Source organism: Rhopalosiphum padi, chromosome 3 (assembly GCF_020882245.1).
Source record: "Rhopalosiphum padi isolate XX-2018 chromosome 3, ASM2088224v1, whole genome shotgun sequence".
In the NCBI taxonomy this organism is placed as follows: Eukaryota; Metazoa; Arthropoda; class Insecta; order Hemiptera; family Aphididae; genus Rhopalosiphum; species Rhopalosiphum padi.
In genome coordinates, this window is record NC_083599.1 from 61,868,249 (window position 1) to 61,891,474 (window position 23,226).

General features: G+C 27.3%; 1 protein-coding gene across 1 annotated transcript; it reads right to left on the minus strand.

Annotated features, from left to right (window-relative positions):
* Positions 1–1,876: 1,876 nt before the first annotated feature.
* LOC132925297 (dynein beta chain, ciliary-like) lies at positions 1,877–23,216 on the minus strand. The gene is given in 53 exon segments (XM_060989706.1): positions 1,877–2,331; positions 2,442–2,590; positions 2,666–2,839; positions 3,500–3,682; positions 3,762–4,004; positions 4,072–4,473; positions 4,538–4,675; positions 4,744–4,887; positions 5,052–5,352; positions 5,457–5,608; positions 5,766–5,936; positions 6,104–6,617; positions 6,679–6,872; positions 6,942–7,106; positions 7,171–7,309; positions 7,381–7,550; positions 7,607–7,749; positions 7,993–8,146; positions 8,569–8,697; positions 9,069–9,202; positions 9,266–9,392; positions 9,488–9,961; positions 10,022–10,567; positions 11,312–11,326; positions 11,394–11,555; positions 11,646–11,865; positions 11,928–12,121; positions 12,354–12,466; positions 12,800–12,995; positions 13,220–13,390; positions 13,519–13,950; positions 14,058–14,185; positions 14,254–14,464; positions 14,548–14,772; positions 14,950–15,151; positions 15,211–15,473; positions 15,573–15,707; positions 15,852–15,987; positions 16,046–16,224; positions 16,290–16,523; positions 16,590–16,716; positions 16,778–17,004; positions 17,093–17,558; positions 17,590–17,809; positions 17,892–18,181; positions 18,260–18,426; positions 20,404–20,626; positions 20,683–20,852; positions 20,933–21,127; positions 21,208–21,285; positions 21,350–21,569; positions 22,006–22,351; positions 22,937–23,216. Coding segments are annotated over 53 exon segments (11,418 nt in total). The 5' UTR covers positions 23,169–23,216; the 3' UTR covers positions 1,877–2,036.
* Positions 23,217–23,226: the final 10 nt, after the last annotated feature.

Below are 23,226 nucleotides of genomic sequence, written 5' to 3' on the forward strand. Positions count from 1 at the left end.
CAACGCTTGTCAGGAAGCTATGTAAAATTGATTTGTTGGAAATATCATCTTGGTATACATTTTATACGAGCAACGAAGTGAACGAGGATAGCTAGTTGTATATAAATTATAAATACTTAAATAAATAAAACACACCTCATGGTAAAACCAAAATGTATATATATATGATACATAATTAAATTACCCTGCATAGTGCATGTTAAGGACCACAGACTGTTTTTATTTATTTTATTTTATGTTGAGGATTATTGGATTGCGGAAAGAAAAATAGTTATGTATGTTATTCACATAGAGATATAGAGACAGATTATATAGACAGATATTTATATTTATTTTTTTTTTGACCTTATATTCAAACTACACGCCACATCTATCTATGGTCAATGGTCATGGTCGGCTACCACAGTCCACAAGTATCGTGTCGTTCCAATACATCACTGAACGAAAAATAACAGTAATTGTAACAAAAATATAGATTAAATTAATAATATCATTGTTTATATTGAGTCAACAAAATGCTTATTGATACTAAGATGAAATATTTGCTAAAATAATAACTAACAAAATAATTGATTTAATAAATTTTTTGTTTAGTTTAACTAATATTTCATCTTAGTATTAATAATATATTAGATCAAAATTTTGTTAATTTTATCAAATACATTATTAATTTAACACATATATATATATATTGTTGAATTAACAAAAATAAAATTATTTTAACAAAATGTTATTATTGAACTTAACTAAAATATACTTAGTTTGATAATATTAAATAATTGAATCAATAAAATATTTATGATTTAAAAAAAATAAGAGCCTTTTGCCCGCACTTTTTTCTTTCTTTTTACGTATTGACTTTTAATTTATTTTATTATTTTTGTTAAGTCAGTCTATTTAATAAAAAATTTTAATATTAGCATTTATTTTCTCAGTTTATTTAATATGTCTATTAGTTTATAATATGCATGGTTATACCTAAATTGATTAATTATAGCTCTCGGAGGAGATTCCAATATAAGAGGGTCACTTTTTCGACTACTTTTTTTTCTGGAGGCAATTCTAGAAATATTTTTAAAAAAAAATTACGGGAGGCAATTTGTGAGCGCCTATAGTAGTTATACTAAATGGGCTCAAAACTACAGGATAGTTTTCATTAAAAGTTTCATCAATATATTTATTGAAACTAAAATAAATGTGTTGATAGCTTATTTTTTCATACCCTACAGAATTAAGGTAATTATGTGTTAACACATGAACTTAGTTTTGATTTACAAAAATGGAATATTGTTGTGTCTATTTACAAATATTTTATATAATACTAGTTGTATTACACTACTTCACTTGGGCTAAAATTAATCTATCTTTCTAGCATTTTCCATTTTGCTTCATTTAAAATACGATTAAAGGTATACGTATACGTATAATACAAACAAAATTATAAATAATATGAATTATGTCTATTATATAATAATTAGTAGAAATATGGCATATAAGATTACAAATATATATAAAAAAAATAATAAATCTTAAAACCAAATATTTATGAAAATAATAACTATGATGATTACTTTTATGATTTACAATAATTATTTGTTTTTTTAATTCTGGACATATTTTATATATTATAAATATATTAAGACAAATATCAATATTTGATTTAGGTCAGCATTAAGCATTCGTTGAATCTGACTTCAGTTTTTCATGTTAACGCTAAAAATATGTGCAGGATTAAGAAGTGAGAAAATCTTAAAATTAATCATATCATTGTAATTGTGTTTGTATTATACGTATACGTATACCTATTACCTTTACTCGTATTTTAAATGAAGCAAAACGGAAAATTCTAGAAAGATAGATTAATTTTAGCCCAAGTGAAGTAGTGTAATACAACTAGTATTATATAAAATATTTCGCTCAAAAACGGGACAACTGAGTTAGGTTAGTTTAGTTAGTTCTTTATTTTGGATAAACTAGACAAATATAAACATAACCTAAATATCTAATTACATATAATTAGTACTCCGTTTATTTAGTTATACACTAAGTAGTATTGCTACACCAGCTAAAATCCATTTAGATGGCTTTTGTCGTGTTTTTAAATTAAATGTCCACACAAATGTTGGCCCTCTTTGTTTGATTTTGTAAACTGGACATTCGTAAATATTTCGCAAATCTTGTTTGTCTTTGATAATAGCTTTAATATGTATCACCGGCATTATTGGAAATAAATCTTTTGGAATCGATTCAACAATGCAACCCGCAATCAAGTCCCAACGAGCACCTTCTAATATCAATCCATTTATCATAGCGCCTTCCCTAGGTGCTATCCTAAAATATCACAAGACACAAAAAATGTTTTTTTTTAAAAAAACATAATATATAGTACTAGAATATTCAATATCAGATGGTTCAATTTTTAGGATTAATTGTTTGCTTACGTGATTTCTTCTTGGTATCTTTTTGTCACATCACATTGTAAGCACATCTTATCTAAAGGCCATCCCATTTTTCGAGCTGTGCACTGCATAATAGCAGTTAAGAATGATTGAGGGTTGAAAAATCCACCTAACCATACTGACGATGGAAGCTAAAACAAATATTAAGCAGATTTATCTATAATATTTGTAATGATTTCGTATTTTTAGTTAATAAGTTAGTTTACCTGAAATTCGCTAACCCATGATTCTAGTTCACGTAATCTTCTCAATAAGTCTGCATGCCAAGCTGCTAAAGGCAATAACGATGGGTAAGCACGCTTTTCCCAGCTAGGTGGAACTTTATCCATAAACAAACATTCTTCTAATGCCTCCATATCTGCTGTTATTGTCAGTTCACCCTAAATTTTAGGAATCACTAATTATTTATTTAATATAGCTCAATTAATGTGAGTAGTGGAAATCAGACTTAATTAGAAATACGGATAAGATTTTAATTATAGTAAATTATTTATTAGTAATGATATATTATAATTTATAATAGCAAATAAATCATTATTATTTGTTCCACTGTTTGTCACGAAAACAAGTTTATCGCTTTATCTAGAAGCTCCATTGTAAAGGGATCTATAGGCGTTTTCATTATTAAATTTTTTGTTATAATAATATATATATATAATATTATATAATTATTTATTAAATTATAAATTATTCATTTGTTCAGACACTTTTAAATAATAAAGTAGAAAATTAGTTAAACCTAAAACTTATATTTGAAAGATCAATAAAAAATGTAAACAAAATATACCAACAAAAATTATTCCTTTTATATTCCTTCTAATAGAAAAACAAATAATATGTTCCTTCAATAAATATCAACGGCATTTGGAAGTTGGAATCATGTAACTAATACTGCATTTTTTTCTAATCTAATTGATTATTAGTTTTTTGTATTTAATTGAAATTAAACTAATTACTTTAATATTATGATTGTTGTCTTCTGTTAACTGTTTTATTATCATCCATGTTACTAAATCGTTAAATAAATTATAATGCCTTACCTTTAATCCTAAATGTAGCTCTTTTAATGACCGTCTAATTTCGTTCATTAGCGTATTCATACGCTCACATTCTTGGAATGATACGATTACGTATGGAGTTTGTTCTTCGACCTTACCCATCATATCTATTAAATTAAACGGTTCTGGAACTTTATCAAGGACGTCGTCTAAAGCTTGCCTAACCTGGAAATAAATTACGTACCATTCATAATGATATGTCCAATAAATTTGATTTTTTTTTCATGAATGAAGTTATATTTACTTTTTCATCCCTCGACATGCTAGTTCCACCGGATGAACCCGAATCTCTAGGTTGCATTTCAAATAGAGTTTGGAATAAGTTTTCAGATCTTGTAGTGAGTGTGCCGATTTCAGCATTCGAGTGGAGTCCATATAATATAGGACTCTCTGATGGCAGTAAATCATCTATATATTCATGATATGACTTATAGTCCGTATTTGGTGGAGCCACAAAACCCGGTGCAAATAAAAGCTCTCCTTCCATCTATTAGTTTAAATACAGTTTTATAAAACCAAATTGCATTTATAAATGTATATATTTTTAATAGTACTAGATCTGGATTCATATAGACTTCAAGATAAGTCCGACATAATCTTCTATCCCAGTCATCGGTAATGTGTCCACCATACATGATTTCTCCAAAAAGATATCGAAGATCTTCCCAAGGAACTTTATTGTTGGCTTCCAAATAATTATATAAAACGTTCACAGAAATAGTTAAATCACCTACATTAAATGGATACGATCTATTCCATCCCTGAGCTCCAAACTTTGATCTTTCCTGTATAGATGCATGGAAATAACACAAGCTAAACAAGATCGCTTTAAATTCTGCTTCTTTCGCACACATTTCAAGAGTATCTTGGTTGAAATTATCTAAAGCTTTATGCAAATTTGCCATCATTCCTGTAGGTGGTTCGTTTGTTATTTTGATTGAAGAATCCAAAACACCCTAAAAACAAAAACAAAAATTTTACATTTAATAATTAATATCATTTTAATTATAGTAAAAATACTTGAGGAATAATGTGATAGAGTGGATCAGCTGCGGGTTCAGCACTAATAAATATTCTATAATTGACATGTGGATGTTCAAAAGATGCTTCCATTTTCTTATCCAAAGAAGGTAACCATTTTTGCACTAAATGTACATTCTTTAAAACATAAATAACGACATTATATGAATTATTGAATAAATGATTAACTATAATTTCATATTTACTTGTAACATGACCCAGTTACCCAACCGAGAACTTAACTCTATAGCATCTTCTGCCACTTGTTCTTGTCCTTGCCCTAAAGATATATTATGGAAGTTCTTTTTTTCAATTGTAAATCCTTTTTTTTTACCAACAGCTTCAACATCCTTTAACAGAATACATTTTAAATAAACAAGTGAATTTTTTGTTTGCAACAAATTAATACATAGCAGTGTAATTTTATTATAATTGAAAGTAGTTTAACCCATTTCAACATGTAAAAAATAAAAAATTCATGGATATAGATTATACATCATTATATAATATTTACACGAGTTGGATCCACTCCGGATGATAATATAAAAAATACAGGTGTTTTACAAGTAGTTTCTTTGAATGAATCAATAAATTCCGGAGGTCTAAAATTGGTATATTTGAGACCAAGAATTTCTTGGACGTATACTTTGGTAGCATAAGTCATTCGATCGGTTCTTAAAGCTCTTATTATGCATAGTCTCTGGAATGGAGTTTTGTTTTTCCATTCTTGTGGTAATTTATCTTTTTCTGGAGCTTCACTATCTATGTATAACTGCCATCGTTTACCGGAAGTTTCAATGTCCTTGTCTAGACCGCTTTAATAATAAATATATTTTTTAAATAATTTATTCTTAATTATAATGACAAATTAACATAATATAAATTAAACATTCATTGAAAAAGAAATTTTTTTTCTTACACAAATTCATCATCAGCTAAAACAAGTGACTTTATAGCTCCCCATACACTTGGTAAAATAAAATCAAATGGACTAGATAATCCAGCAATTGCTGGCCTTCTCAACAAATATTCTAACTCTACCGGTTTTATCTTATTTGCTTGAAGTTGTATCTAAAATATAATAAATGTGTTATTTGTATTTCTTAAACGTTAACAGTAATCAATAATTATAAAAAAAAATGTATATTTTTAAAATAAAAATCATCAAATAAATATTAACAATATTAATAAAAATTAATAACTTATCATAATATAATTATATATGCACCTGAATAGTCACTTGACAGATGAATATTAACTTATCCTTTTCAAATAATCCTCTACTAGTATAAATAAATGTTTGATAAGTTATATTATCAACCAAATTAGCTATTCGCATTTTTAAAGTATCTGCTTTTTCCGCGTTTTTCATAGCTCGTTGAAAGACAACACTGAAAGCCTATTAAAATAAAAATATAAATCGATAAGTGTGGTTAGTTTAAAATTAATTTGAAAAACTATAACTTAACACATTTAAATAAGGATATTGAAGTAAAATATAATGACTTAGTAAATAAATAAGATACTCTGTATACTCTTTATACTCTGTATTAAATTTAACAGTACCTCTAAAGAAAACTGATACATTGGATTTATTTTTATCAAATCATTCATTATAAAGTAAATTATTGATGCTCGTGTTGCAGCAATACGATATTCTTCACGAGCAGTGTCAATTTCTTTTGATGTTATTTTCGCTTCAGCCACTTTTAATTCAATTTCCGTAGCAGTTTTTTTAGATTTTTCAAGGTTCAAAACAAGTTCTTTGTCACCAAGTATCTGATCACCATCAGCTGATGACAGCCTCTGTAATAAATCATCTTCAAGTTGTTTCAATGTTATTTTAAAGCTATTCTGTTGTTTGGTCAAATCGATTCTCATTTTTTCTAAATCAGGTCTTTCAACTTTCACTACTTCCGCCAATAATTGATCTTCAAGTTGATCACGGTTCACGGTGAAGTTGATAAGTGTTGTCTGTGCTTGCATTTCTGGTTTGTAATGTGGATTTGATAATTTTGTGTGCAATATGAGACGGAAATTCGGATTGTAATCAATTTCTTTTTCACCGATTTTTACAGCACTATAATTGCATATTAATAGAAATTAAACATATATATATAAATAGAAGAAATATAGTATACCTTCCTTTTTTTATTAAATTTCGTCCAATAATGTTGTCTAAGACAGGGTCAATGTTTTCTCCTATATTCTCAATCAATAGAACGTTCCCATCTCTAACACAAATTTCTATATCTAACAAATAATTTTTGTAGTTCAGTCTGGTAATTCTTAAGTTTCTTCCATATTTTGCTTTAATCCATTTAATTCCTTGAAGCTATTAAAAAATAAACTTCAATATGTATTATTTATCCAAATATTGTTTAAAAATAAAAATAGTTCATACCTGAGGATCAACCATTAATGGCCATCGAACAGAATTAGTTAAAATTGTTGCATTTTCAGATGACATCCTATCATTTGGTAAACCTTCATTATTCCAAGCTGCAATTTGTGCATCATCAGTGAGCAAAGATAGTGGATCTAAATTTTCTGTTATTAGTATCTCCGGCTGAAAAATTTAATTTTAATACGTATAGCGCTTAAAATACAATAAAATACATATATAAGTTTACCTTAACTTCTTTGAAAAAGGGTAACCATGCATTTTGAATAAGTTCTTGACGATAGATTTTTGTAAAGTAACCAACATATGACACAAAGGCAGAAACCATAAGGGTATCCCCGGGTAAAGTTTGCAAACTTTTTTGCAACCTAAAATATAAAATAAAATATCTTATAGCTCTATATATACTTTTAATAAATATAATGTTAAAATAATTTACATTGAAACGCTTTCTTTCCACCGTACATTTTCTGACGCTAAGCCGTTGACAAGTCGATTTGCTAAATCAATCCTCATAGATGTTTCATCAGCTTGATTTTGACAATTCGTTTTTTCAGCTACGGCGCCGTCAAACTCGTCTGTTAAGATTTTTTGTTTTTTTTCCAATTCCTAGAATCATAGCTTAAATAAAATACTATGTAATTATTCATTCAATTAAACTTTACAATAATCATATTTCTAAGCTCCATAAGTTTATTCCTTGCAGCACTTAGTTCTTCATTTGCTTGATCACGAGCTTTACGTTTTGGCTCCACTACTTGCCAAACGTTATTAAACTTCATTATATTTATTACCCATTTACATAAACCTTGAATATGAAAGCTCATTGTTATAAATTATTATAAACATTAAGTATAATATACTGTTTTAAAAATGTCTTTGAAATTAGTTATATATATATATATATATACATATTATTTTATATGTACCATTCACAAATTATATAGTTAATGATTTGTATTATTAATATATAAGTGATTAATTATTACATAAAAAATAATAATAATATTAAATTTTATTGTTTTATAAATTATATTTTAATTTTACTTACCAGCAGCAGCCGAAGACTTTGCAAAAATTAGATCTGGGTCAAATTCAGGATCTTTTAAATAAGGTTGAATTGCTTTAACTACATCCTGGTGTATATGTTCCTTATCATAATTTATAAGTGAATCTAAAAATCCATCAACTTTTGCCATCATAACCTTTAACATTAGAATATAAATTATGTATTAGGTATGTTAAATGAATAATATTAATATAGTCGCTGATTTGCTACCAATTACATTAAAAAAATCCTATAAATTAAGTATTTGTTATTTTGTTAAAAAATATAATTGCTTATTACTAAAGTAGGTATAATATACATTTTATAAAACACAATTTTGATACTCAGATAAAAAATATACACTATTTTATTTTAGTTAATAAATTTAAAATATATTGTTTAATTTTATGTATCCATACAACAATTATTTACAATTTTATTTCGATCTAGATTTTCATTTAAAATCTCATACTTCTATTATATAATTGCATAAATTAAAAGTAGATATATTATAATTTGGAGTTATAATGAATAAAAATAATACTTAGAATAATTATTAATAATATCAAAAATAGATACCTTGCAAGCTTTCCAGCTCCTATCTTTTGGTATTTTTCCTTTTTTGGCTTGTAATACCATAACTGCCGATAATACATTTATTACAGCTAATGGAGGAGATCCAAATGATTTTAGTTCTGTTAAATTATTCTAAAACATTAAATAAAAATCGATTAAATATTACTATAATAAAAATATGACAAAATCCTTATACACTTAATTTTTATAAATATTTAAATTTTTTTATTTTATAAAACGATACATCGTAACCCATGCAGTTGAACATCTACGATTACATATAATAATTTAAATTATAGAAATGACAACTGAAAATTACAAAATGTATAAATACATGGATATGATTCTTTCTTTACATTTATTTTCATTAATGATTTTCTTTTCTTTAAGACTTTTATAATAACTGTACATAATAATTTGTATAAATTGATTTATCGACTATTTTTAAGCATTTATGATGGTTTTATTAACATAAATTTACTACATAAATTAACATAATTTACTTTATTTAATGTATCTAAAGCACTTTGTGCTGCTACCAACGCTGGTTCTGCTTTCTCTAAATCTTCTGCACATAATCGTTGTTTCAAACCAACATCTTCTTCAATCAATTTTACTTTGTCTTCTTCTTCAGCAGCTGTAAAAAAAAGTGATCGTACATCTCAAACTCGTGAATTTTATTTTAAATTAAAATAACTACCTTTATATTTTTCATATTTTACTTTCTCTGTTTCTTTTTGGACCACTTTGATAAGCTCTTCAGCTTTAGCATTTTTCTTAGTTAATTCAATCTCTTGTACATCTAATTCAACTTTTAAAATATCAACCTATGTTTATAAAAAAAAGTACTTAACTGAATAAACTATTAATGACGATCATTATTGTTAAATATTTATAAATATAATTTTCTACTTTAACTTACTTGAGCTGCACATGATAAAAGTTGTTTAATACCATTTTGGAATCGATAGATCCCGTGCTTAATATCTTTGGTCTTCGATACTAATAGTTTCATATAGAGATTAATTTGTTCCAAAAATGATTTTGGTGTAGTATAATTGTAACGACGATCATTTGTTAAATATCTTAGCGACATATCATTTACTGAACTATGTACGTGAGACATAAACAGAGATACTGGTTTCCTTAGTTTGACTGGAAGTTCGACCAAATCGCTTAAAAACCTAAATGATACGGATTCCAAAGCCTCTTTGGGCCATTCGTAGAACCAGTTGATAGAAGTGCAAGTGACTAGAGCTGGAAATCGTCTGGCTCGAATTCTTAATGTATTGCCGACAGGCGAAAAACACAAAACAATCTTGATTAATGATCTCACTTTGTTAATGAAAAAATGCCAACAGTTTTCTTTAGTTTCGGGTAAACCAGCTGCTTTGACCTGTAATTATGGATTGTCAATTTAAAATTATTTATAAACTAAGGTAACCCTTGATAAGACCTCTGGGGAGATGGCTTGAATTATATTATCGATTTCATCATCGGCAAACAGCTCTGGGATCTCGCCACTAGCCAGCATGTCATTAATGAGCACAAGGAACTTCTCATCAGCCACTTGAGAGTCAGTCATCAGGAACATAATGCCAATATTTTTTAACCCAGCTTTTAAGTATAAAGTTGCTAAATCAGCTTTCAAATCAGAAATACTGTATGAAGACCTCAACTGTATTTGGAACGGTTCTAGCGAAGATATGAAAGCTGACAATCGAGCCAACGACTGTTTACCACTGCCACCCACTCCAACGAGTAATGCATTGCCTCTGGGAAGTTCAAGTATACGGTTTATACGGCAAACGTGTGACATTGCATCTTCAAATAGCACCAAGTTAATGGCCCCCAAAAATTCGTTGTATGACTTCATTGCATCATTTAGTAATTTTTGGAGTATGGACCACGACCGCACTGGCATATACTTTTGATCACCAATACCATCCGCGAAGTGTGAAAATATCAATGGGCTTATCAAATATTCATTTTCCGGGATATCCTGTATATTTAAGGATCAAATATATAAAAAATTTTGAAAAAAAAATAATATTATATTATAAATTTTTATAAATTAATTTTTAATTCCTAAATAGTTTCTTTTAGATATATAATAATATAGTGTTAATATTATGTTAGAAATCAGGATTTAATATATTTATTATATAACAAGAAAAAAAATATTAATTTGCAAATTATAGGTATGTTTGTGTTAGTGTGTGCTAACATGATTTTTTTTTATTTCAACAGAATAATGGGCGCCACTGAGCATGCTCGTTTAGGGACCGCAAAAAATGATCTTATAACTTTTTTTTAATTCTAAAATAATGTTTATCTGTATCTTGAAAAACAAACAATAAAAAATATTAAAATGATAAACATACAGTTAAAATAATATACCATAAGTAATATATATTAAAATTATGATAATGTTTTCATAAAGTTCATTGGATGATTAATTAATCATTTATTTTAGCATACTTTAAAGTTAAATTTAACATAATGATTAAAGGAAAAGGCTTCCTCCAAGAAAAATTAAAACCACCTAAATACCTTTTTGACTATGGATAATACAAATTATTGTTATTTATTATTTTTCAAACACTTTAAAGTGAATTGTCTGTTTGCAAATATTAATTTTTTTTCATATTGAACTTCTGTAATTCTATTAATTCTAATAAACATGCCTTATAATAGAGAAGTTTAAAAACTAAATTAAGCACCAAGTAAAATATAATAATCTTACCTCAATTACTAAGTTCTGCATGAAACATTTTTCTTGTTACAATTAAACATAAAAAAACTAATAAATAATATAAATTGCTTACACTAAAAGTTTTCTTTATTTGTTCCGTAATTGTTTTTGAAAAGGTTTCTTGATCTTTTTTTTCTATTAATTTATCGCTATAAATTCGACTAGTTTCGTGAAGCCAGAGGCGAATAAAAGAACTAGTTGTTGGGACACATTCTCCAGTGGTAAACATGATTCCCTTTTTAACAAAAAAATATTAATATAATTATTTCTAATAATTGTAATTAAAAATCTCTTATTTTTAGATAGGTAAATAATAAGATTTTACTTGAAAAACATTGCTCATATCTCTAAGGTTAAATATGTAATGAAACTTAATAGCTGTTGGCAAAAATACTGAAAGAATTTTGTCATGGAAATTGATTGCCAACTGCACAATTATATCTGCTAATTTTGATACAGTACTGTTGAATTTATTTACTGGGTTTTTTAAATGTTGAGTTAAAATTGAAGAGTAAATTGTGTATAATGCATCACGGGATGGAAATCTAAAGAAATGGCATAAAAAAAATATATAAATCAAGAATTTTCGAAAAACCTAAAGACTTACCCCAAAGCAAATACATAAAAATGCCTCTGTAGTCGAGAATCAATAGAAAAACTTCCGGCAGTAGGATTCATACTCGAAGCAAACATAACGTTTTGTATATCTTTTAGGCATAACTTGGTCCTGTCATACCAATGTTTATAATCCATAAATTGTCTGATGAGAGTATGAGGCTGTACAGTTCCATAAGGGTCGACCTTTAATTATATTTATTTACATTAAAAATAATATGTATAGCAAAAAAACCATTGTTAAACCATTTGTAACGCATTTCAAAAATACATTTTAAGATCGTTTACAATTTATTTTAAAATATTTTTCATCCAAATCATTAAACTATTTTTAATTAATAGGTATACTATTTAAAATTTATTTGTTAACTAATATTATATTATATATTATTAAATTAACAATAAAATATTAACTTACTTCTGGCATATTTATATCATCTATAAAATAAATTAATATTTTTCCACCCGGTGGGGCAAAGTTTCTTCCTGCTTTTTTCTCTAATGGTTTTTCCAAAATCTTTTGTAACATTTCTGGTAAAAATAAATTATAATTTTAAGTTATTTAATATTGTTTTAGTAATATTTATGATTTTATTGATTTAAGAGATCCATTTTTAAAAATATTAACATTAATTGTATTTATAAAAAATAATAATTAACAGTAAAAAATTAGATTATCACTCATTATACACATAAATATATAAGCATAAAGTTTAAAGTTTGCGACTAATTATGCATTACTTATTTTTATTTACAAAACACTTATTTAAAAATTTAAATTAAAAATAACTACTCTATTAGTCTAGTTAACATCTTCAATCATAAATATAATTATCACAATTCTTGAATATTTAGTTTATGTACCAGATGTTGTGTAGAAATTAAGCGGTACATTTGCAACAGCGTACAAATCATTAGAAAGTGATTTGAGTTTATCATTTATTATGACTGATTTTCCAGTACCAGCAGCTCCAACCAACATAATTGCCTTTTTTTTATCAACCAGTAAGTCAAGAAAATATCTTATTCTAGTCGTTTCTATTGTGTTCACGAGTGTTTGCTGTAATTAATTATAAGAATTAATTATCATTGATCAATTACAAGAAGGCCAAGAATAAACACGATAAAATATAAACTATAATAATTTACAAGAAACTTGGACACTAATAAAATAAAATTTAGAAAAAAAGTTAGAGTAATTATACTCTTTTCAATTGGTATGATTTATACCAATATATTTATAACTATTATTTATTTTAATTAAATAATATAATCATTAGGTACTTGTAGAGGTATATCTGGATTAAGTTCAAATGAAGAAACAAGATCTGACCACGGAAGAAACTGTTTCGATTCAGGATCGATAAAATAATTGAAGACACTTCCTGATGGGATTTTAATCGTCTTAAACTCTGTTAACCACCATTTAGAAAATTCAACTCGCCAATCAATCAACTATATGAAAACCAATTTAGCGTAATTATCACAAAATATTAGAGAGATTATTATTATAAATAATTATTATATATGTTTATATTAATAAAGCGATAAGTATAATAAATAATAATACTAATTATAGGCACCTGATCTTGGAAAGTAGCCGAACCAAACGCCCAAAGACAAGCGAACACAAAGTACGTTTCGTACACATCTCTAGTGGTTTCCGGGGGACAATTTATCGGAGTCATTAGACAATCGAGTAACGTGCACAACATTTGTATGTGCGTTATTTCCGGTATGGGTGTTATGATTTTAAATTTTGTTTTCAGCCCCTCAAAGCAAATTGGCACATACTTCTCAAAGAGTACCAAAAGAGCAGCTTTTTCGGTCGCGTTATCCCTAGTGTCAATCCAACTAGAAACATAAGGGTTCCAGCCGAGATCTGTAGGATTCAAGTAGAGTATACCAGCTCGAGAAACTGTGGCTGGCGTAGCCGACCGCAAATTGGATATCTCGAACAGTAGCCGCATTGTTGGCGTCAGGGCAATACGTTCATTGCTCGCCAATGTCAACACCTGTAATGTACATAATATCAACAAAGTACATTTACATGTGGTGATGTGAGTCAATCTGATATTTAAAAAAATTATAATAATCGTATAAGACTGAGAGGATTTTGTACCTTATTGTCGTCCATCACTGTATTTAATGACTCAATCCACATAGGGTCTATATCACCATCCATTACCATCCATTTGGATCCATCGCCAGACATTTGTGATTGATCTCTTATCAAGCACGAAAATAATCCTACACGGATGAGTGTACAATGTTAGTATAACTACACACAGAAATTATATTAGTATGTGAAAACTTACCGTCTACCCATTCTCTGGTAGTCGGACTAATGACGCCAAACAGCTCGTCATTAGTTACTGCTTTCGGCTCGATGTCGTTGAAATACGGTTTAAATTTCAGATTTGCATAAGTTCTATATAGTGTTTTCCACACCTCGGACTTTCCCGTACCAGCCAAGCCAATTATGAAAACTGAATGTCTAACTTCTAATAATTCCACTAGTTGTACTACCTGCGTAGGCAAAATCCACATTACTATCAATAAAATGTTCCAAATAGTTATTTATTATTATTATTATTTTTTTTTTAAAGAACCTTAAGAACAAAATTATCCTCTGGTTGGAGTTTCAAGTCAATCGCAGCTTGACGAACTTGCTTTTCGAATTCTAAATCACGTTTTCGAGGCACATCTAGTGCAGGAAATAAGTCACCGATAAGTCCCATAAATATAGTAGTATCTTCCGTTACAATTTTTGGAGTGTTAAAATCTCGAAGAGCTCGCATTAAAACTTCATCTTCGGGTCGATTTCTATCTGCTCTCTAAAATTATAATATGATATTTATCTCAAAACATATATGCATTTTAAATCTTTAAGATAGATAATTTTATAATAACAGATTCTGCATAAAATATAATAAATACAAATGTCTAAACAATTATTATAATAATAACAAATTATATTTGTGATGACTGTAATATTATAATTCAATTTTTACCTTTAACGATCCGGCAACAACCAATAGTGATTTAATAGCTCTTAGACCCCAATCATAATGATCTTGTTTGGACAGAAGTTCTTTGCAAAGTGAATATAGTGTCAAGAATTTTCTAGCAAGTAACCTTGCATTTTGAAATCCTTCGGCAATTAAGTTTATTTCACAAATTAATTCAAAATCTGGTACGACCATAGCACAAGGCCTATATAAATACATTTGAAATTAACACACAAGCAACGTCAAAAATCTTTATCAATATACCTGAACAATGCCTTAAGGTTCTCAGGAAGTTCAGCTCGTCCCGCGTACCCGGGGTTCATCGTTATAAACATACCGATGGTTGGAATGAGATTAACATTGTCACCCAATAGAAAACATGTGTTCTTTTTTGCTTTAATGGAGTCTAATACTGATTTAACTTGAGTTGCCACTACGGATAATACTTCTACAGATATTCTATTGAATTCATCAAAACATCCCCAAGCACCGGTTTGAGCAAGGCCTTTGTAAATATTACCACATGACTAGAACCGAGATATTATTTTAAAAATATAAACATAATATATGTATGTTGTTAAAAAGCAAAATATTTTATTTAGAAATAAATTATATTATTAATTCACTCTATAATCCATTTGTTCGGAGCAATTGAAAACGTAGACCATCATTCCTATGGCTTTTCCTAAATCTTTGGTCGTCTCAGTTTTTCCGGTACCGGCTGGTCCAGCAGGAGCACCACCCATTATTAGATGTAACGACTATTTTAAAGCACATAAATTAAAAATAAATATAATTAATCTACATAATATGACTTGATTGAATTTAATTTAATTGTATAATTGAAGGTACGAGTATATACGGAAATTTCCATCCAGATCCAATCTATAAGCAGTCAAAATTACCTGTGTTAACGTTATATAACATCTATCGGTCAAAGGAGTCACAACCAGTCTAGGAGTATTTCCCAAGTATTCGTACCAATACCGAAATTGCGCGTCACAAATATTGGCAAAACAATCTGACTCTTTGAAATCCCATCTTCAATAAATTGCAAGTATTTGTAGATTTCAAAATTAAGTATATATTATTATGTTACCTGTGTCTTAGTTGACATTGCCACTGAAAAGCAGAAGCGGTTTCAATTTTCTGTTGAATCATTTTCGCTACTACGTCCCTGCAATGAACATCAATAGTACAAATCGTATTCACTTTTTGTCGATCTCCTTTGGTCAGATCTTCTAATAGCAAATCGATAAGTTCGTTCAACTGCACTATCTAAAATCATACTAATATATTAGTATTGATACGATAAAATATTAATGAACAGAACCTAAATTTACTTGTTTTTTGTTGTATTCTTTCAATGCGTTTTCATGACCTATTTCAAGCTGAGCAAAGGCATCGTTAGTTTCAGCAGTCCACCATATTTGAACACCGCATAAAGCTGCCTGAGCTGGGTAATCAAATATCCATAATCTTCTTGGTTTTTCGTCATAGGATTTTACTGCTTTACTAAAGTACTGACGACCAGATGAACGCATTATATCTGTCAATTTATTTAGCCATTTTTCTACCTGAATATTTAAAACAAATTTTAATCGATTAAAAATATAAATCCAAGAGTTTTTGTTTTTTTTTACTTGTCCGGAACATTCACAGTTCCCATCAAAATCAACGTATTCACCATCTTTAGCGTACATACCAACCGCTAGTTTATCTTTAATAAACTTTATTTTTGCCATCGAGTCGTATAGCTTAATCAAATGTCTGCAATTATATATAAATTAATAGTTTTATAAAATAAATTGAATGCACTAGTTAAAATTACTTGCAAACGGACTCCGGATTATTACCATTTGATAGTATATCTAATAAATCAGCGGATGATATAAAATAAAACCTTGGATAAGTTAAACGTTTTGTTTCCAAATATTGTGCCAAAACTTTTTCGCATTTAAACAGCTCGTCTTGTATATTGACAAGTTTGTTGTATAGCCCTGGTTTACCAGTGCCCTTTATAACGTTTGGATTAGCTCTAATATCCACTAGTAATGACTATTTATACAACACATTTAATCAATTATTATTATTATTATTATTGATACTTATGTATAATGTATATATATATATATATATCATTCACCTTAAATTCCTTGTCGAGTAATTCGAATCGCCGCGTATCTTCCGGTAATTGTATCCGTATATCACCAGAACCAATAAAAATTGCTTCCAGATAAGCCCATATTCTTTGTACTTCCAACCACAAATTTATTACTCGATCAGCTGTGTTTAGCTTCAATTGCCAATTAAACACTTCATTATAAAAATATCCAACAAACTTTGAGCTAAGCATATTTTGTAATTGGACTTGATTATCTTCTAAGACTTCCACTATCTCTTCCCTGACTTTAAGCAAATTAACTTTTGTCCTAGGATGGGGCTGATACTCGAATGACATTGTATTCCAAGTTTCATTAAATTCTTTTAAAGACTTCTCCATACTCATTTCTTTTACAGACTTATCGACAATATTTTTTATATCATCTTCATAGACATGTAAATTAAGTGATACTAAATCATTTAGTGTGGTCGATTTCTCAATAGAAAACCTAACCTAAAATAATTGAAAGGTTTGAATACATTATATTAATTTCGAATAATAATAAACTATCTATCTATCTATCTATCTATCTAAATTTAAATAATATTACATTTGTAACATTCATAAGTTCCGTCCAGTGGCGTTCTTTCATTGCTGGGTTTTGTAATTCACTTAGTGCTCTCAAAGACGTCATCATGGTTTTTATTAAATATTCGATGTATTCATATACCGACCATTCACGAATAATTTTATCCATTACTTAAAATAAATTGAATATAAATATCTTAGTATAGTTTTTAAAAATATATATTTAAAACTTTTAAATGTGGAAATATAATACCTTTTAATTCTTTTGCAAATCGTTTAAGTTCCATGTCTATATTCTCGGTGTCTACGTCATTCCACAATGTAGATTTCCACACATCTATCCAACCTCTTACTAGATACACAAAATCCCACAGTTGTTTATTGAGACGTAGAGTTTTTTTAGTTGATAATAATACATTTGGTTCTGGTTGTGGAATTTCAAATAGTACAGCTTGAGAGTGTAATTTTGCGTGCAAATATTCTAATTCCCTCAAAGAATAATTTGCATTATCAATCTCCATGTAAGGGTTTTCACATTTCGCACTAAATTAAATTTACTATGAGTTGTAGTCGATATATTGAGATAACACTATTAATTAAAGGAAGAATCACGATACTTACTTAAATTGAGACTGTTTTAAAAAGTTCATTTTTAAAAACGTCTCACGTACGTTTAACAAAATTATTCTTCCGATTATTATTGATCCTTCTGTTTGAATTAAAGGAATTACTTGAGATTTGACGTTCAAAGCATTTTTCTTAGTTGTACTCCATTTTTCTGGTAATTCCTAAAAAAAAAAAAGATGAAATTTTAAAATAAAGAACTGTTTTCTATAATTCTATAATATATCGTTTAATTTTATATTAAAATTAATAAGTATATTTTGATAATTTATTATCAATTATACAATTATTATTTTAAATACACTTAAGTTGAATCACGATGAATTGGTCGTGAACAATTGATCGCAAGGATAATTGATAGTCGAACAAATATTTTTAGTTATTTTATTATACTAATTAGTAATTAAATAATTAATACACACATTTCCAAATACTATGTATATTATTTTAAAATATTCAAATACTCTTATTTATTTATTTTTAAATAACGGACAGTTAATTAAATTTACAATGTGGTTAGGTTATCCAACTATAGGGAAATGTATAGATTTATTTATGAAGGAGGAAATCCATTTACGATTACAAGTAGGACAACTAGTCTCGGGAAATACAATAGATGTTAAACAGAAACACATAAAGACGCTAGAAAGAATTATAAAAATGTATAACGACTATAATTAGATTTTTTAAAAGGAATAGCCTATAATTGTCGTCTTCAAGTTTAAATTATAAATCTTATTTTAGATTCTGAACGGAGTGATGAATGTATTGATTTTACAATGATGTGTATTTTTTTTTGTTTTTGTGTCCGTCATCACTTTTTGGAGTAGTAATAATGCTTCGACTTTTGACTTCAGCCCCTCTTTGAAAAGTAAAATTCATCTAGTTGGTACTTTGGGGAGTCAAAAGTAAAAAATTTTCAATATTTTTCAAAAGCGTCGGGAAAAACCCTGAAAAAATAACGGAAAAACGGGAATTTTTACGCATAACCACTTTTCGACAAAATCGATATTTTGATTTTTGCTGTAACTCAAAAACGAATCATTTTAAATACTTGAAATTTTCACCAAATGTTGATATTAGCGTTATATATTTACGATTAAATTTTCAAAATATTTTGACCTTTTTTAAGCTACTTATAGACAATTGAAATTTTCGACTTTTTAAAGTTTTTTTTCTTGAAATGCCGATAAAAAAAATTTGGCTAAACAAAAAATCTTTAAAATTTAATACAAGGTTTATTTGCACTTATTGTAGTAAAAAAAAAAAATCAAATATCGTTAGTCACAATTTTTGTTTATAAGCATTTAAAGTTCAAATATTTACAAAATATATCAAAATCGTGAAAATTTGCAAAGAATTTTGAAGTTGAAAATTCATAAAATTTTTGTGATTTAAACTTAAGGTCCAATAATCCAAAACAAGGTTATCCATAAGTTTTCCTTTAAGTAATTGTAAAAAAAAATTCCAGCGTCAATATAGAAAACATTTTATGAGCGTATGAAATTTAATTTTTACGAAATCGCGTAAAATAACGATGTATTACAATTTAAATAAAACGATAAAAAACGATATAAGTAATAATAATATAATATATCCAACTAATTATCATTGACTGACAAATCATCTTCGTTCAGAATCGTTTTTTCGTATACAATGATACCCGTTATTGCATTCAAATTTAACACATCCACATGACCAGTGACCTACTCTCCATCTCTACTATACAGCAGAGCGATACCCACTTGCCCACTTTTTTTTTTTTTTTAATTTCATTAATTGACATTATCATTTATTATCCTATTTTATTAACTATTAACAATTTAATGTATAATTTTTATTTGATTTAATTTTAAATTTTTACTGTAGTACATTTATGATAATAATAAACTAGGTATATTTTTTCATTATTTATTTAGAAATATTACAATATATTATATCAAAAAACATTTTCAGCAATACTTTTCTGATAATATGTTATAACCAAATTAATAATGGGTGATCGAGTAATCATACATAAATGCCTATAAATTATATACATATATTTTTTAATTTAAACTATGTTCACTCTGTATTGTTAGATTTAGAATTATAAATGTTTATATTTTAATAAGATAAAATGAATAAATAAATGACCATACTTGTTTCAAAATGTACACGTCTTCCGGCATTTCTACGTCATACACTTTTAATAGATGTAATATTTCTCCTATTGGCTCGAACATTGAATCATATTCGTCTTGCCTCTCTCGAACATTATATAAATGTCCCATAATTTTTACAAGACCTTCATAGTCCCCTTCTTCTAATGGTTTTAAAAGACCCTTGTCTGTTTCCACTGTGAAATCTCGTAACGAACGCAAACTAGATAATACAATAGATATAAAAATGTTGTTTTTATCTGGTTTATATTACTTTACCTGTTTACCACTTTGTTTACCAAATATGTTTTGAATAAATCTGACCAACTGGTAATTAATTTTAAAAGATCCCTTTTAAAAGGTTTTATATCTATAGTTAACCAAACATCAAATGTCACACTTTCAACTATTTTGTCAACTTTTTGATAGATATTATCAAAAAAGTTAATCTAAATATAATATTATAATTAAACTCAAGTATATTTTATATAACTAACTATATATAAGTATATATTATTTTTGTGCATACTTTGTTTTGAAAATCAATCAGTTTGGGGGAAGAATGCATAACTAATGGATTTCCATCTTCATCGACGTCATATTGAGTTTCTAGTTCTTCTGATGATAGATCCCTACCATATAATAAAAATGTTGACAATGCGTCATTTTGATTGGTTAACCAAACCATAGAATAATCTTGGTACACCATAATATATTCAAGAGCCTAAAATACAACCAAAATATGAACTAATCTCGTAAATAATATACAGATTATAAATAAAATCAATTATAATCTACTCTTACTTTATCGGTTGTAATCTTTACTTGATCAAGTATATTATCTATATATTGTTTCACCTTTTCAACATTTCTTATATCTACCTACAATTTTATATAAAAAATTAACATTTTAATAGATGAGTATATTCAATATTAAACATTTTACGTTATATGGTGGATAGCTATCAGCAATTCTTTCCATGTACGATCCCATTTCAACCATATCTTCTAGTAAAGAAGTAACCAATCCTAAGAAATTTGGTTCATCATCAATTTCCAAATGAGGTGAAAAACGGGGAAAATTATTGTTATCAAGAAAGTATACAACCAAAAATATTGCTAAGGATCCGTTGGGAATTGTTATTTCATCGTTGATATACTTGAGACTGTAATTGTTTTTTTAAATTAGTTAAACTAAATTTGTATACAAATATAAGTGTACTGCTTATAATCGATTAAAACATTATTTTTAATAATTTCATATAAGATTTTACTACGGATAAACAAAATAATAGAAAAATTAAAAACTGGTGAATATTTTACGGATAACTCAATTAAAATTAGTTATTATTGTTGATTAATTTTAATTCTATATTCTAAAATCAAATACAATTATGTTAATCGTAAAGTATTTAAATGTAACAAAGTAAAAACTCTTAAACATTATTGATACCACGTAATGATTTCAGTTAGGTTTCACTATATTAACATTTGAAATAATATTCATTTTTTTTTCATTTACCCAAAAACACTTAATTATATCTTGAAAATAAGAAATGTATTCTATTTTATAATTTTATTATTATTATTAATATTTCATACCTGCAAAAGGTTGCATCTTGTAATCCCTTAAATACTATTTCATCAACATAATATTTATATTTATCCCACATTAACTTGTTTTCGATGTTAGATAAAATAATTTCTGCCTGAATTTCTATATAGTCTAGTTTTTCTTCTCCGTTATTTTCTTCTTCTTCAAATATTTCTTCTAAAATATTTTCTTCTTGATTTTCTATGTATTCAACGTTTTCTTCTCCATAATTTTCTTCTTCTATTATTTCGTCTAAAATAGATTCTGCCTGAATTTCTACGTAGTCTAATGTTTCTTCTTCTTTGTTTGCTTCTTCGTTATTTTCCTCATTTACTTCTTCTTCAAATATTTCTCCTAAAATAACGTCTCTTTGATATAAGTTAACTTCATCACATTTATTTATAAAATAGTAATCACATAAACATGTTCTATTATTAAATAGAATAAACTAAACTGAACTCTGTTTCATAAATAATGTTTCTAAAATAATTTCTCCTTGATGTTTTCATATTAATTGTTCATCTTCCCCATTAAAAATATTAAACTTTATTTCATTAATACATTCTTTTAAGACAAAAGTTAAACATATTATCCTTCCTCCACTTCTCCATGACTTAAGAAGGTTTATATCATAAATTAAATAACATTATTAATGTTTCTGCTTATATCACCATCTAGAAAAATGGACATTTTTTTCACTTCGCTTTCTTCTTCTTTTCTTCCTTTCTCTTTAAGATCAAATAGTGTTATAAATATAACTAATCTTTAACTAATATAACCATCATATTGACCTTCAACATTTTCTATCTTAACTTAATATTATTTTAGGGAAATCTTTAAATGAAACATTATTTATGAATTATTTACTATATCTATTGAGAAATATACTATGTTTATGCCATTACAATTTCAAAGATAAGTGTAATAAAGTTAACTTACTCAAATATGGATCTATTAATGGTACATTGTGAAATAATAAAAGATCTTCCTTAAGCAATCGTTGTATCTTAATACTAGCGTCTCGTACTTCAGCGTACCTAGTGATTTTTTTTTCTGTCAATTTATAGTCAAACACTATTCGTTTTGTATTCTTGTCACGTATGTACATCGGATTATTAATCCATTGACTACTTAAAGCAATAATTTTTTCAAAATTGTCATGTGTTTGCATTACACGCCAGTAAAGATTTTTAGTTAAACCATGAATAGTACTAATTGTATTTTGTAAC